Raw genomic sequence first — 21910 nt, forward strand, 5'->3', positions numbered from 1 at the left:
CCATATAACCGAGCATTTCTCGACCATTTGTACCCGTCGTGCTGATAATTAACTTGGACAGGGCTAGAGCTGTAAACGGTTAAGTGCCTTTTAAATAGGAGAATAATGAAAACCGTAACCGGATTCCGAGAGGTTAAGAGTTATGTTTATGCACTTATTTCGGTTTAATACACGTTTAATTAGTGGAGTTAAGTATAGCGTAGCGGTTCTCGGATTGTTATGAGGTCGGTAGCCTTTACACTATGGAGTTATTTTTATTAAGACGAGAAGCCCTGATCACTCACATAGTAGGAGGTTCTTCCAGCTGCCGCCGAGCGCGCGAAGGCAGCGGTGCAGACGAGGTGTCGGGTTGGGCGGAGCACGAGGAAGTGTCATCCTCACATCACCTTCCGAAGAACTTCGTGCGAGCAAAGATGAGCCTCTGTCGCGCGACAAAGACCTCCGTCTCCCGAATGGCGCTCCTCTGACAGTTGCAAACGTTTCCTCGCCGGTCACATTAAAGGTTTCCATTGGTATACCTTCGGGCTCATCACGTCTGCTTCTAACGGAAAACGTTCTTCTAAACCCACTGGCTAATCCTTCCATTGTCTTTCGTTTGGGCTTAGGAATTTCCTCTGAACTAATTACAGTAATATTATCCAGTTCCTGAGGTTCGTACGTTCTGTAAGGTCTCGGCTGTTCGATACCCGACAAATCTTCGACTCCGCCATGCCTGTACCTTAGCGGTCTACCGCGGTCTATCACTCCGAGTTCATCGTAGCTTCTGTAAGTGGAGGAGGTCCGACGCGGGGCCGGTGGCCGGCCTGCTCTGTCTATCGTCATTTCGATCGAATTCTTATTTAAGGAACACCTGATAAAGAAACAAAACTTTTAAGGCATTCGGTCCGTAATCGAATATTGCTATCTTTCGATCTGATCATCTCGGCTTGCGATCACTGACTTGGAAAAAAGTTGTCGTTGTATAAAAACCATATTTTTTTTTGTTTTAAATGGAAAAGAAAAACGAAATGAATGACCACAACAAGTCATTTATACGAACAGAGAACCGCAATTTCGATCGTGAAATAATGAACGGCGGGTATGGTTAACTCCGGCGGGGTTATCGTCTTTAACTGTCGATATTTAAGCGACGACGTCGTGAGGATTATCTCTGCGGGATCGAAGGTTATTACGGTTACAGTTAGTGTTATATTTGCGTGTGGGCCGGTGGTTTAACGTAACAATGTCGTGACTTGTCCGACTTCTGAACTAACATCGTAATAAAATATGTTTACCTTTGTAGCTTCGCGATGGACATAAAATCTACCGTTTACACGAAATCTACTCCATTAGGCGATTTTCTCTTTCAGTTCAGTCGCAATTTGCCAAGACAACTTTAAATTCTTTAACCACGTAGCTGAAAAGCGACTGTACAGATATGAATGAAATTTGGAATGAATATAGTACGATACCGTCTCGAATATCGTTTAGGCTACCTTATTAAATGCTACATTTAATAAAGTAGCCTTTGGTATTTCAAAAAGATAAAAGAGTTGGTAAAAATAACAGAAAATATTGTTCAGGTCATTTCAATACAGTTCCAAATGAGGATGGAATAGTTCGGGAGCTGCACTAACAGTTATTGACAAGGGAAGCGGACGATTATCGAATTAGAATTTCCCACTCGCCGGTCGGACAATGATTGACCGATTTAACCTGAAGCCAGTTCAATTGACGACATGTGTTTCCTCACCTTCCTGCACTTATCAGTCATAAGGTTGACATTTTGATGATTGTTGTATGCATTGTGATTTTGATTTATTATTAATGTTATACGCTTTGGAATGTAATGATAAACAACTTGATTCTACAAAGTTGAATTTTTAATGTTTATACTCGTAGTAGCTAAAAATTGTTTTTTTATAATATTGTATACATATGTTTATGATATTTATGGCTAGATGTCGGTCTTTGTATTTTGTTAATAATCTTTCACATAATAATATGATGTTCGATAAAAGATATCAAATACAAAGTTAATATATTTGTTCACTTAACCAACTTAATCCTTGACTACATCTCTGAGATTATGAGGACGTTCAAACTTGTAGTTATATTAAGCTTTTTAATCTTTGGAAATGTGATGTCCAAAGCATTTAATGAATGTTCTCATTTTCTGACATTTTTATACACGATTCCAGTTAAAAAGAGAGTGCACAGATACAAAAATGCCACCATTATTACTGTAAAAAGGGTATTATCGAGACAGGCGTCAACACGCCAACACGTAACAAGTGAGAAAAAGTACGATGTAAATAATACTATAAAGGTCTGAGCACGCAAAGTGTTGAAATATGAAACCTATACTGTTTTTCGATTAGTAGTCGATTTTTGTTTTATTAAGTTATAGAATAAAGAATAATAGAAAAATAATTTAATAATTTTTTAATTTCTTCTTAAATTTATAGCTAAATGTATCCACACGAGAGTCACATTAAGGTTTAATTTATCCAAGATTTAGATCCAGTCCAAGGAATTCAGTCCTGACTTTATAAGTAAACGTTAACTTAAACTTCTTGCGTTTAAGTAAAACGCGTATACGTGGATAGCGGCTTTATAAAGAAAAAAGAACATAAATGTCCGTTCACGTTTTTGTAGTTCGTGCGAGAAATCGGCACGTTTCCATTAGCTTCTTGTTTCAATGTTACTAGGAATCAGTGGGCAACTGAACATATGGTAAAATGGAAACCGACTTCTGTCATACACATGCATACAAATAGCTTGTTGTACAGTGATAGGCGACTTTAATAACATTCAGGGTAGAGAGGACTTATTTAGTAAGGATATTATGAACCAATATATTTAAGCAATAAGGAAATTAATTCCACAATGAGCTGATTGGTATATATGTGTATATAACACTAATCATGTTATTTATTTAGCCACAAAGATCTCATTTTTCTAATAAAAAAAATTGTATTCGGTAAAAAAATAAAAAATCTCGTATCATAGACAATGCTATTACTAAGTACTTATACATTAATATTTTGAATAAAGAATCCATTAATCAAATTACATTAATAACTTTGGAATAACATCGACCATTTACGATTGTTTCACGAGTGCTATTATTATTTTACTATCTGCTAACTGATTTCAAACAAAGCAACTCTTGGAGCATAAGTGAAGTGCTTGATTAAAACAATTTCAATAAGAAACCACTTATGTTCGAAGTTTCGAGAAGTTAAAATTAGTTTCGCCGAGCACTCGACCGGGGCTAAACAAATCAAATGAATTTGTTGAAGGATGCGTTCGAAAGAGTTAACTTTCGGAAGCTTCTGTATTTTAAAACCGTTGAATAAAGAAACAAAAATCAAACAAAAATCAGACACGGCTGTTACCCAGATTAGTAAGCAGAGATTACTATTGCAACAAAAGTCAAACTTACTAAAATTATTGTTTTCTTACAATTTTACTTTCCTAAAAATCTTACTAATATTATAATCTTCCTTCTTATTATATATATAATAAATATTATAAATGCGAATGCTTAGCTTAGATGGATGGATGAATGTTTGTTTGAAGGTAATTTGGCATAGATGTAGATCATATTCTGAAAGAACACATAAGCTACTTATCATGATTTTTTTATTCCGCGCAAACGGAGTCGCGGGCGACAGCTAGTTATAAATGATCGAATTACAATGTTTAATAGAATTTGACAGTATTATCTTAATTTAACTACAGCCTGGGTGGTCTGCATAATAACTTGTTATTAAGGAATATTATATAATAAAATGGCATTTGCTTGACCACAAAAAAAAAACATTATTGAAGTACAAGTTACATAAACGTAATGTCCAAATAAACTCTCACAATACAGGTGGACGATTACTTTTACTTAATTTGATTGTAGCGTTTTTAAGTGTAGATTTGGTATGTGAAATCTACGCTAACGAACCGTTTAATCTGTTTAACGATTTTGAGTGTGGAAATATGTGATCTAGGTCAGTTAAAAATTCTATAGGTACTGTCTTGTTATTTTTTTATCACATTTTTAAAAAGTTGGAAGTAAAAAGTGCATGATTTTGATATAAAGCACACACAAGCACAGTGTATCGGTCTACCAATTAACCGCGGCTTCTGATAAAGACCTATAAATCACTAGCCGCAAGAAACAACGCACGCGCCGCCGCTAATGAAAGCTTACTATCTTCGCTAACGTCAGCTTTGAACTGATTAAAGCATGTACAAACAATATACAGTAGAAATCTGTAATACAAAATCTCTCTCGTTATCTCATTAATATGGACTAAAACTGTAGATCTCGGGTATACCAAATAGCTTTTTTAATACCAAATGCTATTAAATAATTTTTTATTGAGTTATTTTTTGATGATCTATCCGTTTCAGAAAAAAATCCCCAAAATACCTTAATCTATATCGAATAATATATACAAATTGTATGTTAATTATATAAATTTTTCCGCCAAACATGTGTAAATAATTCTACAATATTTGTCAGTTAATAAAGCATATTGTACTCATTTACTTGGATATTACGGTCACGTAGTCAGCTAGTGTTGCCACATCGACACAAGAAATCAGTGTAATGCATCATGATGCATGTTGGTTGTGCAATGCGCTGAATATGGTAACACTGGATACTACCGGTTTCGTGAGGATTAAAGGAGGTATAATTTAAGATTAATAATCTATGTATATAGAGTCTCTATGTACAATTCCACACATTGACTGCAGCACTAAAAATCAAATAACTAAGTCAATGATCACCTCCGTGTTCCCACTGCTTGTTGTAGTAAAAAAAGCCGCTTAGTATGGATTGAGTTCGAGAAATGATGACTGAGAACGACAATAAATGCAAACATTCTTATAATTGTTTAATAAAAATTAAATTACAAAATGTATTAACTGGGACTTTAACTGCAGAAAACTTTGCTCACATACAAAAAATCGTTACAATTAAATTCGGAAAATTATAAAGAAAAAAAATTAAAGATATGAGAGAGCATGTAAAAAGAACAAACTTTCAAAATAAGCATAAACACAATTTAATGTTCTGGGTTGTTTGTAGAACTGAAAGCATGAAATAAGGCAGACTACAGGCTCAATGACCCTTACATGCATAAACAATACTGCAACATATAACTTTCGTTTGATATATTTCAGTATGATGCAAACATCCAATCAACTCAAAGTGCTCTTATAAAGTGCAAATAAAAATTCAATTAAGTAAAGAAAATGCATTTCCAATTGTGTTGGCCAACAAATTATTGTTATGCAAATGCGAACACAGATAAAGTTTAGCATGCATTTTCCTAATTGACATTACTAATTGACGGCGAAGAAGTTTAATGAAGTTAACGAGTGCGGTAATATGAATTTAAATCTACATTTTCATGCAAAATAAATAACAATATTTATTATAACAAAAATAGATTAGTGTAGAGATATGTCTGGATACTTTCTTTGAGTTTATCAAGTTAAAGTAGCCATAATTCCAGCTGAGATTGGAATAAGACAGAAAGACAATTTTTATTATTCCGTAATGTGTTCGTGGAATATTATATATTATATAATCGAAAAATAATTTAAAACATTGAACTGGGACGAATTAAATATTTTAAGATAAAACATTTGAAATGTCTTCTTCGTTAATCAAAGAAAGTAAAGATTAATGGCTTTTTAATTAAAAAAAAAACTACGGTAGGAATAAAAGAAAATTCGACGACGGTGCCGTGAGTTTCCACCGCCAAAAACTATTACAAAAATTTCTGTATACTATATACTACTACTGTATACTATATAGTCGTCCTTGTTAGTCTTTTTGGGAAAATAGAGATGGCTATATGTTTCTGGAAGCACATTTTGTTATTAAACAAAACAGTATTGTCAAACATATACAAATTCAATTTGCAAACCACTGCCAACAAACTAAACAATAAACTTTGGACATAGGTAGTTGGTAACCAACATTTGTCCAAACGTTTGCAAGATATAAAGTTCTCATCGGTCACAGACTGGGATCAATATTTACCAGACATCTTTGATCATCAAACCATTCACTTAGCATATCTATTGGACCGTTTACTTTACCGATAGATAAAGATTTTATATCTAGATTAGTTAATAAAATTCTCCTTGCGTTCTAGAATAAGATTTTCATTTATACGCCATTTTACTTTTGAAATGGAAAGAGGATTTTCATAAATTTAAAATGAACTAAGATATCCTTTCAAAAGATTATAATTTTTTAACGACTGTTTTTAAACTAACAATCTTTCTAAACTGTAGGTTACAATTAACCTTTTATATAATATTTTGTATACAGCAATTTATTCTTAAGGTGAGTTAAATCCTTAACCTTTAACGTTCTTGACAATGCACGACCAAGTGCTAACGTGTCAAGTGTCGAAGTGCCGCCATCCATCACGACAGAGAAATCAGTTTGACTGATGATTTTACATTACAACTTTTATCGACAATAGTATAGTGCTATTCAAACTTAATGGCGGCTCGCAATTTCACACGATACGCTGCGCTGAATACAATTTAAGGTATTTATTCACTTTAGAAAGGCGGAAATCTGTAGATATAATTTTGGAAGTGGAGAAGGAAATGTGCCAAGATCTGGAATCGAGTCCGTAAATCTCTGCCTATCTCAGTAAAGGGCGTGAGTTGTATTATAATTTATTGATTATTATAGGACACACTCCGCTCGCACAACTACAGTAGGCCCTCACATCTCAGACCTGCGCTTGCTTATTCCATGCCGTCGTAAATTTGGAATCTTGTAATACTTACTGGTTATACGTACACAATACTAAAGAGAGAAAGTGCCCGTACTGATTAATAAACTACCCCGAGGGGCTTTGATAATAGCAGATCATATCAATGAGTAATTGTAAAATTGATAAGACATGAAATTGCTTGACGGCTGAATTGTCGGTTGCGATCCGCCATTGATTCTGCAAAATATGCAGTTGACACAGTAATGGCAGACATTTTGCAGTCATCACGACACCTTCCTCGCTTATTTTTTTAAATACTAAGATAATAAAATGAAAGAAAAGACCTGTCTAGATTACGTTTAACTCTACAGTTCTTCTTGATCTTAATCATGTTAATGTTTCTCCAATTCATAATTAAACAAAGGATTCATGTAGACTGAATTTTGAGGCTCATAATTTGATCTCCATTCCGCGAACGATTAAACTAAAACATGAAAATAATATACTACAATTACTAAACATTGCAGAAAATGTTATTAAATATTATAAAATAATAAATACAATGAGATAGAATAAAAAAAATTCTAGTACAAGTATCGTCTACTATGCATGCAAAAGCATATCTCATAACCGGTACAGCATAAAAGGGAAAGACTGAAACTCGTCTAGTACTCGCAGAGAAGTCTAAGTGAAAGTCCTAAATTGCCGGAGGGCGGGTCGTTAGCCTACACAAAGGTCTCGACGATTTGAAAATTGCAAATCATCCGTCAATAGACGACTGTTAATGACCGTCACCTGCTGAGAGAACGGCGACGGCGCATTGGCCCGTTACCTCAGATAAGATTGATCGATGCGCATGCCTTATTTAATGCTGTTTTTGACCGCGCAAGGTGTATCAAGACTAATAAAAGTCACAGAGATGGCACATGAATAAATCAAGGTTAAGACTTTGTGCCAGTTCTATATAAGCTTATCTTTGCACCAAGAAACACTTCTTAGGGTTATAATTCTTAAATTAATAACGAAATAAAAAAGGAGGTAAATTATTCTCCCAAAATTTATTTCTTCATGAATTCGAAAACAAAGCGTTTCTTCCTGTCGGAATATAATTTGCGTGAAATTAACACAATAAAAGTATGTTTTGCCTTTCTATAAAGAAAATTTAGAGACAAAAGAAAATAAGGGTTTGTCAAATATTAAATTTGAAGGCGATATAATCAGGTAAAATTCCAAACTGGCTTGTTTGCATTTCGGATGAGCAAAAAACAACTTTTATATTATCTTCTTTGGACATCTGTAAAATAAAAGCCAGTTTTTCTGCATTTCACTCGTTTTCCACTGACAATGGTCGATAACTTTCTAGGTTGTTTAAACATTCTCTTGTCTGTCGCAAATTGTCTTTTTAATTTTGTTTCTTACAATTTACGCGAGGTCAACGTTTGTGATACGATCGTAAAAAACAACTTTAAATCAGTGTTTTTTTTAAACGAAGTGTGACTGACGTTCGTTTCGTACAAAATTTGCAACTTGTTAACAGACATTACAAGATATTAAAGTGATAATTGGTTCTGTAAACGGGTAATCCTTTACAATGACGTAATGTGATTTGACGGAACTTTGTTTTGTCGATGCACGATAATTTTCACAGCAACGTGCTAATGATTTCATAGACTATTTAGGTTCTACTTAGCTGATAGAGCGTCTGAATATTATGTACATTTATATCTAGTTGAGGCACATTGAGTAATTTAATAAAAAATCTTATCCTTAGTTTCATACTAGATGTTGCCCGAGACTCCGTTCGCGGGGAATTAAAAACAAAACTTAATAAATAGCATTTGTGTTCTTCCTGATTATGTTCCATATCTGTGCCAAATTTCATCAAGATCCGTTAAACCTTTCCAGAGACACATTTGAACAAACATCCATCCATCCATCTAAAGTAGATTAAAGGTAGGCAACGTATCTACATTTGCGGATGTGTATGGGCAACGGTCGGCGAATTCAAGTGGCTGTTTGATCGTTTGCAACCATTAGATATAAAAAAAAACTTTCGCATTTATAATATTAGTTAAATTAAGGAAAGCATGTTGCATATAAGTAAACTTATATCAATTATCACTTACATTATGTATAGGTAATGTAATTTGATATGTAAATTAATGCAGAATTTACGAAGTTATAAGTTAGAAAGCCGAATAATGGCGCAGTTAATACTAACGGATAATAGATCGATGTTTTGTACGTACAGTAAAATCGTTAGTAATTGCATATAACGCAAAAAGCGAATGACCCAAAAAACTTTCCAACGGTTCGTCTGTGCTCACAACATTGTGATTAATATGAATCTTATTTGCTTTGATTGTACAAATCCGCAGCGTAATTCTATTCACTCGTCCGATTACGCCTCTAGCACACTGACGTACGAAAGCGGAGCGATAATTAAATACAGATTCACAATCGCTTCATGATTCTGTAAGAACGGAAATAAAATATATGTTTTATTAAGTCTTAATTACTGTGGGTTTCTACAGACAGCAGTAGTATTTCACTGAGCAGTAGAATTTTCTGAGGACATAAGAAAGACAAAGACGTTTAGAATTTCTATATAGAACTTGTCGCGAAACAAGCGCATCCATTTCGCTTTCACTGTTTTGTGTGCAAACATCACCAATTGTCATTCTACACAACAATTCTTCTAGAGTAGGCGAAAACGTTTCGTTTCATTTTGATTCCGCTCCGTACCGCAATGTGGTAGGAGCGTAATTTTATTCACTCGTCCGGTTTGCGTCGGCCGTTGACATCGAACAAAAAAAGTTGATTGGCCCACAAACGTAAGCCAGTAAGCCAGCATTTCAATTTGATGGATTAGTTAGCCGTCTACTCTATTGTCAATATAATTTGAATTAAGTTAATAATTTTAACGACTATCAAATTAATAATCATTCACTTTGATTTACAAAGTTTCTATTATGTAGTTATTATAAAAAGGTAATGAGATTTTCAATATTAACAAGATTAAATTGCCGTTGCCCAGTGAGATCGTAACATTAATTTAACTGCAACTTGTTAATGTTAACTACATAAACAAATTGCTGATTGAAAAAATAATTTGATATTTGATTTGTAATTCCGCAAAGTACCTGAATGATTAAATAAGCCAGTATTATAGTTTAATATAGGCATTATAAAATATTTGCTTTTTTATTTATTAGGTTATTTTTTTGAATAGCAAAAACATTTTTTGTTCCCGTAGCTTTGTAATTTTCCATTATAGCATTTTATTTAAAATTTTAAACATTTAAGTCTGCTCTGTCACTTTGTCCACCCTTTAATGGTACATTTAAATATTTTTTTCTCTTTTAAAGAGGCCACAGCTGCTATGAAGTCGTAGAATTGGGTGTTTATTCAATACGGCGATGATACGCGATGGAAATGTTTCGTAACATATTTATTCAATTCCGTATGATGATAGATCGCTCGATGATATCATATTACGAGGCGCGATGTTCATCAGACACGCGGCCGATAGACCGATACTGAAGTCACTATCGCCAGTTATAAATTAACTATACGAGAAACTTGTCGTAGCGAGCGGTCGATGGAAATAAATCTTGAGAAACGTTCGAGTCAATTACCGTGTCGTGCTAGAGGTGTGTGGTAGATGTAGGCTTTTGTGAGACGTATGAAGTCGTTAGAAGCCCGCCTTTGTGCTTTGTCTGGTACAATGGCATGTCTGCACTGAGGAGCGATAACCGCAAGCACTCTTGACTTACATTAGTCAGCTGCCCTACAGTTATGTTCACAGAAAGTAATAGTTCAAATATGAATACTTGAATTTTTTTTTCTCAGTCTATCTGAATTGGGAAAAAGAAATTGCCAAATAGATCTATCAGTCGGCACTTTTTTAATCACTTTTTAAGCAATCTATTCATCTTACTTCTTTATTGAATGTTATATTTAAATATCTACATCTTTTATTATCAAATAATTGGGTTTCTGAGACCAAAATCATCGTTTAAAATTGATTGAAAAAACAATATTGTTTCGTTTGTTTCCCAAAGATAATGACATGGATAACGATATGTGTTATACAAAGGTTTTCGTTTAAGAAACCAACGGTTAATGATGTTGGAAAATAAATTAACTTCGTTTTAAAATAATATTGCATACAGCGTTCGTCGAATCCGTTCGGTATTGCACCGCTCAAGACGTTTAAGTTTCGTTTCAATCACGTGCCCACATTCGTCTCCGTCAGATATGTTTCACAATGCAGATTTCTCTGTACATTAAATTCTTATTCGGTGTAAAACACAATTCGAGACGTCTCGTCTTGCGAATGTAAAACAAAATTTGTATTTTTCTTTCCAACAATATTATCATTTTCTTCCGCTTGCATGAACTTCACGCGATGTAGCCACGAGACACGTAGTTTAAAATCAGAATCAAATTTTCGAACAAGGCGACACAATATTAAAAAAAAAATTAACATCGTTCATGACTGTTTGATAAAATCTAGTCAAAGAAATAGTATAACATGAATAAATTCCGTATTTCAGTAAATTATATTATACCAGATGTAAAATGCAAAAAAATAAAAACCTAGTTTTATAAAGTGGTACCATGTTAAAAGTTGACAAAAAAAATTTCAAGTTAACGTCGGTGTTATTTTGCAAACCTTTCTCTTTATGGCTGAAGAGATAACGATAAGGAATGTCTTCAAGTCGTTCCACTATTTTGACCACTTTACATAACATCACAATTGATATTTATTAAAATCTTATATATTACTTTATTTCTATATATAAGACCGCTGTAGAATCCTAATTTGATTCTAAAAATAAATTTATTTTTAATAATTAACTTGGAAAGTCAATATTATGAAGGTCATTGCGACTACTTAACTACTTACAAAGTACCTGTCGCTGAATTAAAGTGAAGTGATTATAAAATACCTCCATATGTGGTCAGTTAACATCAATAAAATTGATCAGCAAAATGAAAGTAATGATCAAAATAATGATGGAAACTGCTTTAATGAACTGCTTGTCTCGAGTAACTCGAGTTAACGTTTACCTACGCTTTTGATTCGCTTCCAAAACGCCGTAAGTTTTACACGGCGCTTTAAATTCCAAGTGATTTAAATGAGCGATACATCGGTTCACAGTTATGGAACAAAAAAGAAATTTCCCGCTTACTTAATGTATGTACGAGTGTACTCAATTGAGTGTTCGTAACTCTGGCGCTCTCAATCGAGTTTCGTTCTCTTCCGTACACTTTATGATGCCCTTGTAGAATATATTACGTTTATACCACTCGTCTCTACAGCGCTTTACGACGGTTAAAGCGCTTAATGTTAACATTTTATATACTTTGAATAGTTCTAAGTGATTTGGTTGGAAACGACGTAGTTCTAAAAGCAACTACTCCTTTAGTTTTAAAAAAAAATCATAAATTATTTACCCAACAAGCAACAAGGGTTTTTCTTTATTTTCATTAACAAGTATGTCTAGCCTTTATTTCTTATAATGTAATTGGAAAGCTCTCACTAGAAAACCTTGAATAAACAGTTGTTTAATCTTGTTCTTATGTGATTTAATTTGACAGCTTTCATTTTTTAAACGTAGAACATTAAAAGTAAAAAAGTTTAACAACCAGTTATCGCAGACACATCGCTATATAATTAGTAAATTCCAATGACTCATGATTAGTTAACACTTAATGCAAGCTTCCCTGTTACTTAGCCATGTAAGTAACCACGAAGCCTATTATCAAGCAAAACAAAGGTAACCAAACAATCAAGCAGTCAAAATGCGTACAAAGAGAAGTAACACGACAGCTAATTGTAGTCATAAATAGATGCAGATAACACCAACAAAAACCAAGTGTCAGGTCAACCAAATATGGCGGACCGTGGAAGTGGCCGAATTGTGAAACCTTGACTAATCGCGACATTAGATGAAATAGGTCGAAGCGCTGCAGATGACTTGACGTATCATCAGCGTACAATGAACCAGGCAGAAATCGCAGCCATCAATTACATCGATCATACCGTTATAGCCGCTAACACAAAGTACAAAAGGGTTAAAATCGAATAACTTAGTTACGAAGGGTATGAACGCCCATTTAATGGTGCACTGCACCCACACTAAGTATAAAAGAAGACTTTCGAATGGCAAAGTTCTGACAGTGTAATTATTATTCATCACTGTTATTAGGAGTACGTTTCGAATGATGTTAAGAGTTACAGTTAAACATAATATATAGTCCACATTCTAATTCACGACCGAAAAACGACAGACAAAAAGTTCACATTTTGTAGAATTTTGACACACTTCAGACACAGAATAAAATATTAACAATAAATGCCTATCAATTTGTCACGAAATTATTACTTGTTTAATTTTCGGCCAAAATCTGTTCATGTTTTTTATGATAATAAGATGTAATAAGTAGTCTGATTTTAATTTATTCGGAAATTCGACGTTTACATTTGTCATAATAATTCGCGCAAACAGAACTCGATTCATTATTCAGCATATAATTTATTCGACAGCGCCAGCGCTCTGTCAACAGATGCCTTTAAAATGAATGCGACATAACATTAAAATACGATCATTATACGTATTTATTATATGTATTACACGAGGAAAATAAAACTGTATTTTTTTGTAGCAAAAGTTGTGATATTAATTTTCGCAACCGAAGAAAATAAGTAAGCAAACATAATTAATGTTGTCTAAAAGATCTTTTTCGACAAGTAACAATAAATAAAAGAAAACTACATAAGAAAAAAATACGCAACTGAAATCCACAGCAAATCCAAGCATAATCATTTTGAATAGATAGAACTTTAACATGTGTAGAGTCTAAACTTTTAAAGGCTTGTACATAATTTTTCTTTCAATATGATTTAAAGATATAAATGATTCTCAAAGCAAAATCATCAGCATGATATGATAATACAAACAAAAAAGGTACAGTGAACATATAAAATAGATTGGTGAAAACGAAATGTATACTCCAATTGTTATCGCAGTTTACATTTCGTTTCCAAGTTTCAATAGCTGTTACTATTGAAAAACAAAACGGTTGGAACAAAATAAACTAACATTGGTGCTTATTCCGACAATCCTTGTCATCGTTCTCACTGAAATGGTTGCAGTTAGGATTTGGACCAGTGCCAACAATCTGCGACCACCTGCGAACCAGCCCTTGCCATTTACGAATAGGTTAATTGCTACCGACAAGACTCTATGTTAAGACAATATACACCGATAGAACTACATATAGCTTATCTAAGCATATTAATAAAATTGATGTTCATTCGTACACGTGATGTATTTGGGTTACTAATAACGAGACACTAATATTAAACATTTTTTCTTGTCTGTCTGTATGTCTATCCGCAGGGCCGCGTTTGTTCCGCATGTTCTCCGGATCTGCTGGACCGATTTTGACGGGACATGGACAGGAAGGTAGCTGATTCACGCGGGAATATTAAAGGTTACTTGTACTATGTTACCGCTAGTTCATAAACAGAACTAAGAAAAAGTATCTAAACCTACTAAGTATTTTTCAAAGTGAAAGAAATGATGGTGAAGTTATCCGCAAATATCTGCAATGAAATTTGAAGATGTGCGTGAAGTCACCCAAACCGCAGTGTAACGCCTAAACACACCTTAAGTAGAAATACAGACTACACTGTTCCGTAACATAGCCAGAATTGTGATAGTTCGTTATTTCAAATATTGAAGTACAAACTATCATTGTTGGCATAACTGATAACGTCCATCACGTTGACTAAGTCTTGATAAGTTCTTTACTAAAGTCGGACATCGTTCCGATACTAAATAACATGTATTCGACACTGCAATGTAAATAAATTGACATCGGAGATTACCCAACCCCACTTGATGACGAGATAAAGATACGTTTAAAATATAAAAATCACCTGAAATAAACACCGAATCCAAAGTTTGAACCGAAGTGTACAGTAATGTGAAAAATTCGATAATTTTGTATATCTAGAACAGTTGAAATTATTCAAAGTATTCTGTCATTCATATCGTATTTATAAAATTAACTTACGATGTAGATAAAATGAAATAAAAAAGAAGGAACGAGTATAACGTTACCTTAAAGTAATCCAAACAAAGTAACAAATAAAAATAGATGTGAGAAAGTTCAAAAATTAAAACGGATAAAAAGAAACGATTCACATCCGTATCATCGGATATTGTGTACATACATCACAGGTACAATTAAAATTGTTTCCAGTGTTGGTTCCGTCACGTCAAAATCAGAACGCCACGGTGACACAACGTTACTGCGTGCTTTCATTAGCACCGGTCATTTATCAAGGGTATTGGGATTTAGGTAATCACGGCCAGTATTCAAATTGAAAATCAAAATTTTACAGGAAGAATAGAGTGATTAACGATGTTATGTCAACGAGGCAATCCCTCGTCGACGCACAAAGAGCCAGTCATGAACCATAATACCTATATTGCATTGATTGCGAGCCGCTAAATTACCAGCTATAGAATAATAAGTATAGTACTACAAATATGTTAAGCGTACTTTTGAAGTATTTCGTTGTATGCAAAGCTTCTTTGTATATCCGGGTACACAAATTTCTGACTGCAATATTTATAAGGATTAAGTAGAAATACAACAAAGGTTAAGTGTGAAAATACGCTCGTGAAAGACTAATAACCTGTATATAATTTCCCAAATTGTGTCACAACTTCAATAACTTTAATGTGGGACCATTTTAGAAAAAATAAAATAAAAAAACGAGTAGAATGGAAACGCGCACTAGAGCTAACATATTGCAGCACAGGATACGGTAATGGTCACGGAGGAATGGAAGGCGTAGAGCGTTCGACTATTTTAGTATGTTCGGTATAAGGACGATTTATTTTCAGACCTATTTCCTTCCAGACGGGGCGTAGGGCGTCGGGCGACGGGGGCGTGAGATTGCTTCGCCCTGAGCCACCAAAACGTGCGTCAATTACATTAAATAATGAAGTTTGAACTTCTTTAGAACTCACTTCTAAGGAATATATCAATAGATAAATTTTAATTAAATTATGATGATTGATGTTTTCCTTTTATCAAAAATAATATCTGTCGCTCGCGTAGTACGAGAACTATGCCAGTAGATTATAATAATGCCCGACTATAAGCTACCTCTATTCCAAAATTTCATCCAGATTCGTCTAAAAGATTTTGAGTTATGGGGTAACAAGCACTATTTTCTTATCTTTTAACAAATGTAAATTAATAAGGTGAAAGTGATAATTTATATATCCCAATAAAAATACTTCATTTGTTATGATATCGATCGATAAATATCCGTGAATTGTATTCAAGTTACCACCTGGATTGGTCGGTAATTTTTTACATTGTCAGCTGCGGTTTGTGGGCATCCTTAAGGGAGTAATTTTGATGTGTCAGTTATAAATCCGAGCAGCTGCCGGGCAGGTGAGGAACGTGCCCAGTGTTGGAATAATCTCGGATATTGTTGCGTAAGATAATAAGAGCGCGAATTCAAATTTCAAGAAAAGATAAGAATATTCCAGTATCTGTACTCAAGTGTATTGAAGCTAGTCAGGTTGTAGAATTTGTAGTTGCACAGTTGTAGTTATCGATTCAAATCATTTTTTTCTACCATAATAAAAAAAAAATTGTGTATTTCTAAAGCCAAAAGGTTACTAAGATGTAACGTACCGTCTCTTTATCTAGATGTTTGTACTGTTAATAATATTTGGTTATTTCTTATTAGCATCCACTATCAAATCGTCTCTTCCTCATTCAAACCGGCTTCGCTATCATGTTTCGTTTGCGATCTCATTTCGTATTCATCATTCGTCAAGTCGTTACCCCACTTATCTAATACGAAGTTGATTATTTTTAATTGTACGCTCAGTACAAGTTGGTATGCGACCAGTTGGAAAAGTTGAAGTGAAATTTAATGTTTTGATATCTTAATATCCTGAGATAATATTCATAATTTTCATAAAAGGCTGCACTTAAAGCAAGAGCAACTTTGGAGAGTAATGGAAAATTTACAATAATTAAAGCCATGCATTCCCTTTGCTACATTGCTAAAATACCCGTAAAAGGCTGATAAAATTAAGTTCAATTACATATAAAGCTTTGTTACTCCAATATTTTCCTCATTTACACTTTCATTTTTCGAATCTTTTAATCCTTGCGAAACTACGACATGTCGGTAGTTTATAGATAAATCAGTATTTATCTACTTTGTTGTACGTCCTTGGAATACTTTAGTTCTTTAGTTAAATTTGCGGACACTCGGACTTAGGGACATTAGCATATATAAATATACTCATATATTATTCAAACATTGACTACGTGTGTAGTTGCTTAGAAAATGTTTGTCCGTGAGCTTGGTTTGTGTTTGTCGAGCGAACTTACCGCCAATGTTTTCAAACAGTACGGAATATTGGAACTCACGTAACCACTTGTGAACTATTTACTCGGTTACTTTTGAGTTTAAATGTTCTCAAGTTAACAGTATTTACATATTGTAATCGTATTATACAAGCTTTCAGTATTTCAAAGTATCAATTAACAGTTATGTTTATACTTTCTCTAACTACCATAATCTATTGAGGTATCTGTAAGAAGGTTTTTATCAAGGATAACTATGCTGGAATAATATATGGCACAAATCAATTTTTTGACATGTCAAGAAAATAAAAGTCACCGAAATATTTAAATCTATAAAACGTTTAAGATAAATTGTAATTATTCGGTCACCCTTTCTCCGTGCAGCATGCCGACTATCTCACAGTTGTCAGCGACGCGGGCACAGGTTGCCATAAATGGCGACATGTCTAGCGGCCGGCGATCATAATCTGTAGAAAAACGCGGTCCTTCGAGCCGGACTTGACCCTTATCGAACTACAAGCACCAAGTTTGTTCAGTTAGGAATACCGTTAATCGAGAAAAGTCAATGTATACAGATTTTCTAATGGCTAGTTTAGTTAAACGGCATTTTGAGATCGTTTTTCAAACCCAAATGTCTGTATTCAATCGTAAATAATTTGACCTATGCGTGATTGGTATTTTCATATGTCTAAAAATGTAATGTCTTCTTGGACATGAGTCTTCTCTCATTGTTAGATGTAGTACGAAAAATAATAATTGAATAGAACTTAGATAATTGACATATTTTCGCAGTTTATTTCTCTTCTTTAAGTTTAATCGCGATTATAACATAAATAAGACAAAATCAATAAGTATTGTTAAGTTTGCAGATACAAATGTATTGTAAAACGACAGCTGTGTGTATGATTCGTGAAATAATGGCTTTGAATCTGAGTAGGCGCATCTGCCGGCCCACGTGCCGCCTGCGCTTGCATGAGGTTTCTCTTCGGTGTTTTTTATTTTCCACTTTAAACGCATCCATCATGCCCAACAGATAGGGATTGCAATCCGGAAAAACGGATCCGGTAATCCGGCGGATCCGGCTTCATTTAATGGTTACCGGATCCGGTACCAATATACCGGATCCGAAAACCGGATCCGGTGCTAGTTTGTGGGAAAATAATATAGCTGTTGCATGAGTAGGTACTTTAAATGCGTTGTGCGTATATATTTGCAGCTCTATTAGAAGTCGTTTAGCTGATGACACAATTAACAATATTTGTTTTCTACGATCTTATTTTCAAAATCAATATTGATTTTCTTTTAATACTTATATTTTTTTACAACTATTACTTAAAATAATTATTTATCGTAAGTTGATTACACTAAAGAGTTCTAAACTCATTATTGTGATAATTTTTGCCATTCATTCGTTCGACAGATTCATCAAATCAAGATGGTATCTGTCATAATCATAAATACCTATAAGACTTGTTTGTTAGCATTCTCAAATACTTTAATAATGATTTTGATCTCATTTCAGTTAATTACGTAAGGTTAATTGTATCTATTAGATATTATAGTTACTTGATAATTAATATTGTTACTTATAAATTGATCTATCTGTGAAAGTGAAATCTAGAAAGACTAAGCTACTCGTTACGTCGTAAAATTATTACTAGTTACCTACACTACTAAATTTTAATTGTTTTCTTGTTGTCTATTTGTCTTAACATTGGTTAAGAAATAATTTTATATATTTGTGATTTATTTTTAATAAACTACCTACATATAAGTGCAGTGACACTTGATTAACGTACTTATTTTGTACTAAAAAGCGAAAATCCTCTTGATTTAATCAATCCGGTCGGATCCGGTCGGATCCGGCCGGATTGATGGGAATCCGGTCGTATCCGGCCGGACTGAAAATGACGCCGGATTGCAATCCCTACCAACAGATGCTCAAGGTAATAACATGGTAACATTGGGTAATTCATTCTTAAATAAAGTTTCGTTTTGTACTTAAAAGTTTAGATATTCACAGCATGATTTTTTTAATTTGGCATGAACTCTACGAAAATATACAGTTTTCATTAGTTTAAACTATTTTTGTGTTCAATTATAATCTCTAAAATTTAAACCACTTCCCTCGCTGCATCTGTGTCGCTAAAAAAATAAACTTATATAAACTAATGTATGGGTTTTCTTATAGTTTTCAACAAAATACGGTAATTAGTCATTTTTGTTAAGGATTTCTTGTTCCTTTACTGTGTGCAAAGAGATTGAATTAAGAAATAACGTGCTCATATAACTCATGTCAAATATTTCTGAGAAAATAATATATCCATACGAATCCGGGGCGAATCTCTATTCTTCAAAAGTTGTAAGTTTGTTTGATGTTGTTTCAGATATCGCCAAAGTCGTTTAAATTAGTTACACTATGTGTCGTGTGAAATAGTTCGGCTGGATTAAGAACGAAACATGTGCGCACAGGGGCGCTGTTTTTTGTCAGTCGACATAGGAACTCCTTATGGCGACATGTGCAAATCGAAATCTAACTACGAACAGGATGAAGGACTTCGTAGGGATTCCATCCGCAACAACAAAAAATATTCAAGTTGAAAATAGTGTCGCCAGGACCTTTTTGACGACGGATAGAAAGCATATTGATTATTGGTTAGTATCTAAGTATCAAGACTACTAGACTAGAAGCGAGACGTTAGTATATTTTCTGAGTTTGTTATACTAAAGAACCTCTCTTCTACAGGATTGAGCCATAGGCATGCTTGTAGCTTTGTTGTGTAACCTCTATGGCGGTGATTAAATCTCACCATTATTATTAACTGGCTCCATTCGAACACCCACTGTCGTGAGTGTCGTGCTAGGCGGGTCGGTAACTATGCCGTCCACCCACTGCGGCTGGTCCCGTAGGCGCGACAGGGTCACACACACAACGCTTTATTCATATAGTATCGGGTTCTAAGCACACCGTGTTCAATTGTTTATGCCAACTTGAAATTTACATTCGGAGAGTCAATGTCGTTTGACAGATACAAGGTCTGCCATTGTTTCAGCCGTTTTGGTGGTCCAGAATATCGTTGCGTTCGTTTAAATATTTTAATGAAATAAACCTCAGCTCTACAGGTCCGTGTATCACGAATCGATTAGGATCGTATCGAATCGCAAAGTGTGAATAACGCGCATCGTGCGTCGTGCAAGCCAAGATCATTAGATCATCCAGATACTCAACATTAGGTTGAAGGTAGTAAATTTGAATACATGCATGTGTTGTTTACTTTACCGTTTATTTTCATGTTACTATTCAATAGGACCATCGGTTTGTGTTTCAACACATATAGCGAATAGAAGTTTTAGCACTTAAACAGCACATCCGTCACTAACGTCACCAACACTGCAAATAATCTAATCCACTTGAAAAAACTGTGCCACTTGAGTTTTGCAATAAAGTTGGTTCGTATTTATCGGAGGATAGGACTACGATGTACGCACGTTCTGCACAGAGCAACACCGGCGACTGACTGACCGGGCCGGTAGAGCGAGGAGCGGCGTCGTTGCCGAGTGACGCGTCCCACTCCCCTCCACCCGTGATCGCGCGGCCGCTCGCTCAGCTAAACGCGACCCGGTGCTAGACACAACGCACCTTCTGTATGAAATTTCTTCTCGTTTTTATGTGGGAATTTGATTGGAGTGGATCGTGATTTGACGGTTGCGACGACAGGGCCCTGTAGGCGCGCGGCCGGCGATGCCCGTTCGATAATGAAATAAACATTGGATTTGGTTAAGGTAAATGTATTTTTAAGTTGCGTAGCGTGACCGTTATCTCGCGTGTGGCACTCGGGAGCGCATCGCCGGCTGCAGCGATAACGAAATGCGAACGCCGCTTAATATAATGCCTTGGAAACGAATTCGCAAAAGTAGGATTTAGGTTATATTGTAAGAGAAAAAAAATAACATGCCTTTGTGGTCCGAGGAATGCAGATTTTTTTTAATAAGTTATTAATCATATTGAAGTGAATCTTAAAAATGTTAACGCAAAGATTGATGGGTTACAAAATAAATGATGTTGAATAAAGAAACTAGCATTAATCATGAGAGGTTAATTGACAGAAAATGAGAGGAGGGATGTGACATAATGTGTCCAGAGCAGAATTCTAACCAGTTGATTAGTTATATTGCATGAATTCGTTAATCAATTATTGATGAAGAATGATGGTTGAACATATTATGATTAGTTAAAATTGACCAATACTTTAGCAACGTGGAACATAATTGATGCAAGCCGATTTACCTTTGACTGGTAGTATTTTAACTGGAGCTTTAATTTTTTTAATTTGAAATAGTTGCTGTTTTATATTGAAGAGAAAATGTTTCTAACTAGTTGCCTTCAGACCTTCGTCAGACGTGGGTTCCGCTCTTTCGGTTTTGTTTTGCGTTTGATAATTTCTCGGAAGGTTGATCCGCAAGGTCGCTTGGCCCCTCTGTTGTTTTTAAGCGGTGTTTCCGCTCATGAATATAATTATAACTTACCTCTAACTTTAGTGTTTTGATTTTATTCTCGATCTGTGATGTTTTGTGTAATTTTTTTTGCATTCCGTTATAAAGTAAAATTAATTTTATTTATACGAATATTTATTTTACATGAGAAGAATACATGTAGCAGATAATTGTAGTTAATATTTTCTCTAGAGTGCATCTCTATTTGGTATGTTCTGGTGTTTACGCCAAAAGTTTAATGTTTGTTTATCCCCTTATGGTAA

The 21910-nt window shown here is 34.5% G+C and overlaps 1 protein-coding gene across 1 annotated transcript; it reads right to left on the reverse strand.

The window, feature by feature from the left end:
- Positions 1 to 216: 216 nt before the first annotated feature.
- Positions 217 to 20678, reverse strand: LOC123721297. Its single transcript, XM_045679590.1, has 2 exons — positions 20434 to 20678; positions 217 to 850 (listed from the first exon to the last, which is right to left on the reverse strand). Exon 2 carries the CDS (start codon positions 820 to 822, stop codon positions 277 to 279), a length of 546 nt encoding a protein of 181 aa, XP_045535546.1. The 5' UTR covers positions 823 to 850; positions 20434 to 20678; the 3' UTR covers positions 217 to 276.
- Between the last annotated feature and the right edge of the window lie 1232 nt (positions 20679 to 21910).

The sequence above is a fragment of the Papilio machaon genome, chromosome 10, assembly GCF_912999745.1.
Source record: "Papilio machaon chromosome 10, ilPapMach1.1, whole genome shotgun sequence".
Taxonomy (NCBI): Eukaryota; Metazoa; Arthropoda; class Insecta; order Lepidoptera; family Papilionidae; genus Papilio; species Papilio machaon.